Source organism: Arabidopsis thaliana (genome assembly GCF_000001735.4).
Source record: "Arabidopsis thaliana chromosome 1 sequence".
NCBI lineage: Eukaryota > Viridiplantae > Streptophyta > Magnoliopsida > Brassicales > Brassicaceae > Arabidopsis > Arabidopsis thaliana.
In genome coordinates this window covers 24,472,685-24,482,445 of record NC_003070.9, presented here as the reverse complement: position 1 = coordinate 24,482,445, position 9,761 = coordinate 24,472,685, and the positions used below count along the sequence as shown (strand labels likewise).

At 35.8% G+C, this 9,761-nt stretch overlaps 2 protein-coding genes and 1 long non-coding RNA gene across 6 annotated transcripts; 2 read left to right on the top strand and 1 right to left on the bottom strand.

Annotated features, from left to right (window-relative positions):
• Positions 1-1,576: 1,576 nt before the first annotated feature.
• AT1G65810 (P-loop containing nucleoside triphosphate hydrolases superfamily protein) lies at positions 1,577-5,497 on the top strand (the record flags this gene model as incomplete). 3 transcript variants are annotated; one of them, NM_001198395.1, is made up of 9 exons in its annotated part: positions 1,718-1,846; positions 1,939-2,520; positions 2,584-3,663; positions 3,739-4,063; positions 4,141-4,396; positions 4,469-4,857; positions 4,960-5,032; positions 5,114-5,248; positions 5,322-5,403. In NM_001198395.1, the coding sequence occupies 9 exons, from the start codon at positions 1,718-1,720 to the stop codon at positions 5,401-5,403; spliced, it is 3,051 nt and encodes a 1,016-aa protein (NP_001185324.1). The 3 variants fall into 3 exon arrangements, with proteins under 3 accessions (NP_001321284.1, NP_001185324.1, NP_176757.1); NM_001334223.1 differs by having other exon boundaries at positions 1,577-1,846; positions 4,469-5,032; positions 5,114-5,228; positions 5,322-5,497; NM_105254.1 differs by having other exon boundaries at positions 4,469-5,032.
• Positions 5,498-5,554: 57 nt separating this feature from the next.
• On the bottom strand, positions 5,555-9,573 carry RK2 (receptor kinase 2). 2 transcript variants are annotated; one of them, NM_105253.2, is made up of 7 exons: positions 7,990-9,573; positions 7,486-7,620; positions 7,202-7,392; positions 6,915-7,125; positions 6,592-6,829; positions 6,338-6,488; positions 5,559-6,249 (listed from the first exon to the last, which is right to left on the bottom strand). In NM_105253.2, exons 1-7 carry the CDS (start codon positions 9,278-9,280, stop codon positions 5,923-5,925), a joined length of 2,544 nt encoding a protein of 847 aa, NP_176756.1. In that variant the 5' UTR covers positions 9,281-9,573; the 3' UTR covers positions 5,559-5,922. The 2 variants fall into 2 exon arrangements, with proteins under 2 accessions (NP_001322917.1, NP_176756.1); NM_001334222.1 differs by having other exon boundaries at positions 5,555-6,249; positions 6,592-7,125.
• Positions 9,474-9,718, top strand: AT1G08777. Its single transcript, NR_139496.1, has one exon. It is a non-coding gene; the product is annotated as an other RNA (long non-coding RNA).
• Positions 9,719-9,761: the final 43 nt, after the last annotated feature.

Here is a 9,761-nt window from a genome sequence, read left to right as displayed (position 1 = left end):
GGTCAGAAACTCAGAATAATGGATTATGGCAATTTGGTCTGTTCGGAATCACAATTGGGATGTTCTGGTTTCTTGCAATTATTTTACCAGAGACACTAAACACTGTTTTGTGTGATACGATGTAGGAAGAAGAGAACAAGGTTAACAAACTGCAATACTGCATTAATATCGATTATGGTGTTCATGCTTAGTTCGTAATTCTACAATTAATACTTTAGGACTTAGCTTGATTAAAAAATTCAAGAATGTTTGGTTGAGTGAGGATCAAAGCTTCTATGGATCATTCTAATTAGTTCAACAATGTAGTTCTTCCTTGAAATGAAAATTTAAATAAAAAATTAAAAATATAACTTATGGACATCTCTAGCGTGAAATATGTAATCATCGTGGTCTTATTTATTTAAAATAAAGTTTTATTTATATTGTGAGCATGGTATATGTAATATTTGTTTATCGTGGATTTTTGTGGTATGGTATAAATGTCAGTAATAACGTAGTTGTACCTTGTAATAAGGAGAAATATGCTACCTTGTCAATTTTGCTCCACATTTGTCAGCTAAGTAATCCACACTAACGGTTGATTAACTTCCGTTATCGACGACTTTGATTTACGCATGAAGAGTTGGGGTAGATTTTTTCAATTTTTGAGATGTTTGGGAAAAAAGGCACTATATCTTTATTTGGGTAGAAAAACTACCGTACAAATAGTTAAGGTTGATATACGCCATTTTCCCGAGAATTCGCTAATAAATCCTCCATTTTCTATAACTTTTTTACTTTTTGGTTAAATTTCTTTTTAGTTTTATACTATTATCTGTATTACTAATGAAAAGCAAATTAATAATAGTACTTTTGTGACTTATTTGAGGAAGTTGCAAAAATTGCAATATACAAATTAAAGGAAATAAAAGTAATTGGATTTATTTAGACTGTATTGTCAGTACTGAAAGACTCTATACATGTAAATACTATCATTCTAGGCAATCACGTCAACGTCAATAGAAATTCGACAAGTGATGTGTGTAAAGGTCTTGCTGACAAATAAAGATGACTTTAAATGCAGAGGAAAAATATTTAACATTTACGAGACGATTTAAAGAGCTTAACTACTTAATGGGTCGAAACAAAACTGAATAAATTAAAGTTGTTAGATGTTCTCAGAACAAAAAAAGAATTTAAATTAAAAAATATTATTCAGGCTGAATAAATTAAAGTTGTAAGATGTTATCACATCTGACGAATTTTAAAACCGAAAATTTCGTAAGATTTTCTCAATTTATTGATTTACTCTAGGTATATAGAAAAAGGCTAGTAAACATGAATTTGGAGGTTGTTATATAAATTTAGAAAGAAAAATCTCAAAGGATATCTACTCAAGGAAAATAACATATATCGTTCCCAAAAGAAAAAGGATATTAACATAATCGAGATTATCAAAAACAAAATTAAAACATAAATTGAGATTGCGTAAACCTAGTCATAAATAATCAAAGTTGTATGTTTCGAAATTTCTAAAAGTTAAAGTATTGAGTTTAGTATTGGCCCTTTCCTAGGAGGAAAAAGAAAAAGAACAAGTCTTTTAGACTTCAACACTCCAAGTCCAAACCTTTGGTTTTCCTCCTCACAAGTATTTCTTCATCTTCTCATTCTAAAAAGTTAGGCATGTGAACAAAAACGTTGAGAGGTCTTGAGATTTGCATAAACAGAGTATATAACGATGGAGCACTTATGGGTAGCAAAAGAAACCAAGAAGAAGGAAAAAATCATCAAAGGAAGAGATTTAGTCGATGTTGTCTTCTCTTGGTCTCTTCGTGATGTGTTAAACTCAAATCTATACAGAGGACAGGTTATGTATTCTTCTGACTCTTGTCTTTACTTTAAAACAATTCTCTTTTTTTTTCTTAGTTGCTTTATGGATTTTGTGTTTTTGGTTATTAGGTAGGGAAGATTCCTAACACATTCACATCAACCAAAGAGTATTTTGAGTCATTTGTTAAACCGATTATTGAAGAGACACATGCTGATTTGTTGTCAAGTATGGGAACGATACGTCGTGCACAAGCTTTTAAGTTTTGGGAAATCAAGCCAGGGAAAGATTTTAAACCTCCTAGGGATCTTTATTATGAGGTTACTTTGCAGATGACAAATGAGTATATGACCAAAGGAGGTCAAAATCTGTTAGAGGTTAATGATCTTATTGCAGTGACCGATAAGAGGCCTATTCGAATCGATGACTTGAGATTTTCTCATGAGCCTTATTTGCTAGCTCTTGTTTGTGGAGTGAATGAAAATAATCCACATTTGATAACTATTTTGGCTTCTAAGCCAATTATTTTCGACGATGATGACGATATAAAAACGTCGTCGAAGAGAGGAAAGGGTGAGAGGAAAAGCTTAAGTTTCTTTGGGGTTAATTTGATCAACATGATGACAAATATTCGTATTTGGACTGCGTTGCATCCAAACCCCGAAGGAGGAAACTTGAAGCTTATTTCAAGAGTACTTCAAAGCAACAATGAGGTAATTAAGTTAAGTTTTGAAAACAGAACCAAAATCATGTTTTGAAATATTTTTCTTGTGTAGGTTGATGGAGGAAGTTGTGTTTCTTGTAAAGAAAACAGTGAGAGTGTAGTCTCAGATTACTCAGCTCGAATGCTACGTTCATTTAAACTGAATTCATCTCAAGAGGACGCGATTTTACGTTGTCTTGAAGCTAAAAGTTGTAACCATTCCAACAATATCAAACTTATTTGGGGACCACCGGGCACAGGGAAGACGAAAACAACAAGTGTTCTGCTTTTGAACTTTCTGAAAATGAGATGCAGGACATTGACTTGTGCTCCAACTAACATAGCTGTTTTGGAAGTTTGTTCAAGGCTTGTGAAATTAGTCTCTGAGTCTTTGAGGTTTGATGGGTATGGTCTCGGAGATATAGTGTTGTTTGGCAATAAAGAAAGGATGAAAATCGATGATCGCGAAGATCTTTTCGATGTCTTCCTTGAGTACCGAGTTGATGAGCTTTATAGATGTTTTATGGCTCTGACTGGATGGAGAGCAAATGTAAACCGTATGATCTGTTTGCTCAGTGATCCGAAACACGAGTTTCGCCAATTCAAATCCGTAAATACAACACTTCTCTCGTTTAAGGATTTTGTGGAGGAGAGGCTTAGTAGACTAAGATATGATCTGCATCATCAGTTTACAACTTTGTGTCTCCATTTACCAACTTCTTTGCTCTCCTTTAGGGTGGCGGAAAAGATGAACCAGACTAATAATCTCCTTAGAAACATCGCGGCTTCTGATGTCATGAGAGATGGTTATGGAAGAATGAAATATAAGCTTAAAGATACTGGTGATGAAAATGATTCAAGAACGCAAGATTGTTTGGAGATGTTGACATCGATTTCTATGAGTATCAAACTTCCGGATTTTATATCCAAGTTCGAACTTCAAAAACTCTGCTTAGATAATGCATATCTGTTGTTTTGCACAGCATCAAGCTCTGCTAGGTTACACATGAGTAGTCCAATACAGCTTCTTGTGATTGATGAAGCTGCTCAGTTAAAAGAATGCGAGTCAGCGATACCATTGCAGCTTCGAGGACTTCAACATGCGATTTTGATCGGTGATGAGAAGCAATTGCCTGCAATGATAAAAAGCAATGTTGGTTCTCTTATATTAACTAATTATACACATATTCACTCTCTTCTCTTTGCTTACTTAATAAGTTATGTGCAGATTGCTTCAGAGGCTGATCTTGGGAGGAGTTTGTTCGAAAGATTGGTGTTGTTGGGACATAATAAACAGTTGCTGAACATGCAGTACCGAATGCATCCTTCGATTAGTATTTTCCCGAACAGAGAGTTTTACGATATGAAGATTTTGGATGCTCCTTCTGTGAGACTGAGAAGTTATGAAAAAAAGTTTCTTCCTGAGAAAATGTATGGACCTTACTCTTTTATCAACATAGCTTATGGAAGAGAACAGTTTGGTGAAGGATATAGTTCGAAAAACCTAGTGGAAGTCTCTGTTGTGGCTGAGATAGTCTCAAAGCTTTACTCAGGTAAACAAAATGTTGATTCAGATCAGTCTTTAAAGTAAAGTTTGATGTTGATTTTTGTTTTGTTATGTAATCTTTAGTATCAAGAAAGACCGGGAGAACGATAAGCGTAGGGGTGATTTCACCTTACAAAGCTCAAGTGTTTGCGATCCAAGAAAGGATAGGCGAAAAGTATAATACCGAAGGGACATTTACAGTGAGTGTTAGGTCTGTAGATGGGTTTCAAGGTGGTGAAGAAGATATCATTATAATCTCAACAGTCAGGTCTAACGGTAATGGAGCTATTGGTTTTTTATCTAACCAACAAAGAACTAATGTAGCACTCACTCGTGCGAGGTATGTAAACATTTTCTCTGTTTCTTGATTTAGCTATGCTCAGTTTCTTGATTTAGCTCTTTTTGTTTGTAGGTATTGCTTATGGATTCTTGGAAACGAAGCGACTTTAACGAACAATAGATCAGTGTGGAGACAGTTGGTAGATGATGCGAAAGCACGAAACTGTTTCCATAATGCAGAAGAAGATGAATCATTAGCTCAGTGTATTGAAAGATCAACAACAGCACTTGATGATCTTAATAAGCTTCAAAACAAGAAGCTTATTTCTTTTGAGAATTCGATATGGAAGGTTTGGCTCAGCTACGAGTTCTTGAAATCTCTGGAAACGATCGTAGACTCGGAAATTAATAAAAGAGTTATGAGCTTTTTGGAGAAGTTATCTAATGGGAAAGAGCTTCATCAAGAGGTTGAGTTTGAAAGTGAGAATTTGTTGAGACAACATGAGTTTGATGATGGCTTAAGTCTTATTTGGGCGATAGATATTTTCAAGAATAATAATCAACATGTACAAGTTTTGAAGATCTGGCAGGTTTTGCCATCTACTGATGTTTCTCGTGTTACAGAACATCTAGAGAAACATTACAGGCGATACACGAAAGGCAAGATAAGTCGGTGTCGATACATATGCTCTCAAGGGTGAGTTAGTTAAATTTTTGTGGTGTTAATTTAATCTGAAACATGAGAAATTTATGTTTTTATGTTTTCACAATGATGCAGTGATTTAGTTGTACCAATGCAATGGCCGGTTGATTCCAATTCTTGTTCAAAGAAAGATATTGTAAGCGATGTTTCGAGATCATTTGCGTTGCTCAGTGTTGTGGAAGAGGAAACTGTGAGTCCTAAACCTATCAAGTAAGGCTTATTTGATGAGTCTTTGAGATTTCAAAGCAGTTTCAGTAATATTCTCTGTTTATTTGTTTTGCAGGAAACAAGTGAAGCTAAAGAAACTGTGGAAGATTAGAAGAAAGGTTCAACTTTCAACATCTAACCCCAAAGATCCTAAGTGAAATTTGACTGTTTCTTTGTCAAAAGCAGACAATTTGGTATTCCTTTTGGTCTTTTAAAACATTGTGTGTCTGCTTCTTTTGCGTCCTTTTGTGACTTTTCTCTTATTATCTTTTGCTATTTGTCAGACATACTTAAATTGGTCATTGATCAGTGATCACTGAACATGTGTATCATCTTAGATCACAATTTTTCTTCACTATAAATATAATGCTATCGCAGTAGTGGGATTTTGTAAGGATTCTCAAGCTTGGTATCATGCTTCCTCCTCATCCGGATCTCCGGAAATTGTAGCTATCCTTGTGGGTTTATACCCTCTTTGGTTTTTTCTTTTTATCTTAATTATATTTACAACGAAGTTGAATACAACTTTTGTATACGTTCCATGGAGGCAAAGGAAACTTGTTACACAAGGTATCACTGACTGATGCAAAGTATCAGCCCCTAGTGTGGAGACCTTACTGCCCTGTGTCTATATTTTTATATAAAAAGAGTGGGTCGATAACTTACAATCTTACATATTACCGAGCGTCAATGACCGAGAGAGTGACTTGGTTCACTGTACATTCATCGTCTCGCTGTGTACTTGACGAAGAATCAACCTCAAGAGAACTTCTCCCCACGCAAAAACCAGGACGTTTAGGCTGAGGAATAGCCGTAGTTTCGCTTCCAAGCATCACCATTACCGAGGACATCACTGGTCTGTCTTCGGCTCGTTCTTGAACACACAAGAGACCAATTTGTATACATCTTAAGATTTCATGTGTCGGGAATTCTGATGACAAAGCATCGATGTTGATCGGATCTACAATCTCTAGCTCTTTTCCTTCCTTCCAATGCCTCCACACCTGTGCATAAAGGATGTAATATTTCTTTAGCGTTATAATCAGATTATGAATGCAAAACAATATCGAATTGAAGAGGTATTTAGCTTACAAAACCAAGGAGATTAAGATCACGGTTTGAGTTGTAGAATCCTTTGTTTCTTTTTCCACTTATAATCTCTAGAAGCAAGACCCCAAAGCTGAAAACATCCGACTTCATCGAGAATATCCCGTCCATTGCATATTCTGGAGACATGTAGCCGCTGCATAACAAAATATAAACTCATATGTTATGAGGTTTTTAAGAAAATATTTGGACTTGAGATAAAAGCTCTTTTTTTGTTTTGTTGAAGAATGATTGCTTACTAAGTTCCGACCACCCTCCTTGTATTAGCCTCTGTCTCCTCCCGTCCAAAGATCCTCGCCATCCCAAAATCGGAGATCTTTGGAGTCATATTTTTATCAAGCAATACGTTACTTGCTTTCAAGTCTCTATGGATAATCCTACACCGTGAATCTTGGTGAAGATATAGAAGTCCTCTAGCAATACCATTGATAATATCAAATCTCTTTTGCCAATTTAAGTTAGAGCTTCGTGTTTGGTCTACACATCCAACACAACCAACAACAAGTTAACGTTTTCACAAAGATGTTCAATTATTAGAACAGAAGCTGTTTGAGTCACTAACCAAAGAGATGCGAGTCAAGGCTTAGATTCTCCAAGTACTCATAGATCAACATCTTCTCACCCTTATCGACGCAACAACCTAGAAGCCGGACAAGGTTTATGTGCTGAAGCTTTGCAATTAATCTAACCTCGTTCATGAACTCATCGGTCCCTTGTGAAGACATTTTCGATAGTCTCTTTACCGCGATTTCTTTTCCATCAAGTAACATTCCCTATTACCACACATTTGATTATTCAATGAAACCATTGCCAGTGATAGATTTTCAACAAGTTATGAGTCATGTTTACCTTGTAAACAATACCAAAACCACCTTGTCCAAGCTTATTGTCCGTCGAAAAATTGTTTGTTGCCATGGCTAAAGCTTTCCACTCCATCAATGGGAGCTCTAGATAATCGGTTTTGTTTTCTTTGGATGTGTAACTCCTGCTTGCTTTTACCAATTCGTTCATTAGAGAATCTTGGCTTCTCACAAGATCAACTGTTTCATTTAGACACACAGAAAAAAACAATTAAGACATTTAATTATCAAAAATTGAAGTAAAAATAAAGGAAATGAAAGCTGTTGATTTACCAATAGGTGTTTGAATTGTTATTGATCGCTTCTGCTTCCTTTTCCAAAAATGGAAGATGATGAAACTTAAAAGAAGCAAAATGCTCACTCCAATACTCGAACCTATGATTTTTTTACTTTTGATTCTCTTGTCCTCTGCAATAAAGACGAGGCATATATTTTCTTCAATCATAATAATAACTCCAAAGTATACTTTGTTGTACTTACGTATTTTTGATAAAATATTATTCAATAACATAAACAAAATAATTAATATATTTTTTGGTATTGGAACTAGCTTAAGCCATATTAATCTTTTGATATATAAGTTATTCTAGTATTTTGTATATCTTCAAGTAATAAACTAAAAAAATTGACCAAACATCAACAAGATACTTTGTGGACCATATACTCTTTATATGGTCGGACCTAGTGGATCAAGCCGTTATGTTACGGACCTTGGCTTAGAACCTATTAGTCAACTAAACAATAAAATAAAAACCAAAAGAGCAAAGAAAAACTAACCTAGATCACCAGCAGCTACTCTAACGTAAAGATCCTGACCTCCCTTAGCATAATTTCGGATATCGAACAGCCCTCCGGACCAAATCACACAACCTGAACCGCCATTACGAATATCCGTATTAGCAAACGCCGTACAATTACAACCCTTTAGGCACCTCTCTTCACATTCTTTCAACCCAATTCCTTTGTCCACACTTGTCTCTGTAGTATCTGGCAGTCTCATCTTCTTCAACCGCACAAACCCATCTCTACCGTCACAGCTTAGCTTCGTCTTCCTCACGCAACCAACAGAATCATCTCTCAAAGCCGCTTGCTCATTCATTGGCTCAAACCCTTTGATACAATTACAAATAGGTGAAGTGTTCGCATCGCAATAACCGTAATTCCCACACTCTTTGTAGTTATCACATAGGTCCTTTGGTGAGTACCATAACTGTTTCCAACTCTGTGCTGCCTCCATCCAAGTTAATCGTTGTAATAGTCCCGTGGAGCTTAGGCTTAATATCGAGTAAATGTTGGTTTTGTTGACTCGGTATGAGTAAACAACTTGTTGATTATTCTCTGTGAAACTGTTGTCTATGTAATCAACTGGTTTCATCCCCGGTACGCTGCTAAACCGATTTCCGAGCCATGGACCGCTCCTGTACGTTATGGACTCTTTGTTGTATATGTAAAACTCCGGGAACCCGCTGGTTCGGAGTTTAGTCGAGAAATCTCCGCTTGACGGATCATCTGTGGTTTTCCAAGATCTCAAGATTCTGTTGAATCCTCCGCTTTTGTTATCCCATCCCATTTTCATATCCGATAGTAAAGTATCTGTCGGGAAATCGAAACTCTGCCACAAAAATCCACTTGGTTTATTATTTTTGGAGTCTCTAAGAACAAAATTACCGTAATCAAGAAGCTCTGCAGCCACTGGTGATCTCACATCTCCTCCGGTTATATTCGTCGACCAAACAGGCCTATCGGACTGATCGAAAATGACGAGGTTATTGTCGGATATTTTGAGAGTTCCGTTGGAACTAGAGAGAGGATTGTCTCTGTTTGCAACCCATACGTAGGTTCTTATAGGGATTATCTTGTACCATATGCCGAGATACCAACGTGAACTTGAGTCGGGATTGAAGAAACCGAGCTCGAAGATTTGACTAGGAGATATAATGGTTTTGTTGCTTGAGATAGTGAGAGATTCTGTGGCTGAAAAGTTGCTTGCATAAACAGAGAAAGCAAGAAACAGAATTATGATGAATAATATGAAGTAAGAATGATGATAGTTTGGTACATTTCTCATCTCTCTCTCTCTCTCTAGCTAGGACACTTTCTTGTGTTCTGTTTTATTTTCTTCTTATGAAAATTTTATGTACATATAATTGAGAATTTTTATCTTCGGAGATTACGACATGTTTGGTGTTGAAATGTGTGAACGTCATTTACACGATTTCTCTCTATTGTTGATAATATTTCATTTTCAGCTACATTTTCTTGGTCTTCTTGTTCGCTTTTGAAATATCTATAGACTATGTCACTATAGAATTGAGTCAATGACCTTAAAAGTCGTTAAATTGATAATTATGGTTTTGTAATTTCCTAGTAACTGACTTTTCTTCGTTTACTCCAAAAAAATAATATCCTCAACCATTTGTGTGTGTGTGTACGAGAATAGACAAAATTTCAATGTTGCTGGCGACATACTAAATGTTATATGCAAGAGAATGCTTCACCGATGAATTCATAAAAGTTTAAGGTATATATTCGATTTGTTTCATAAAGTC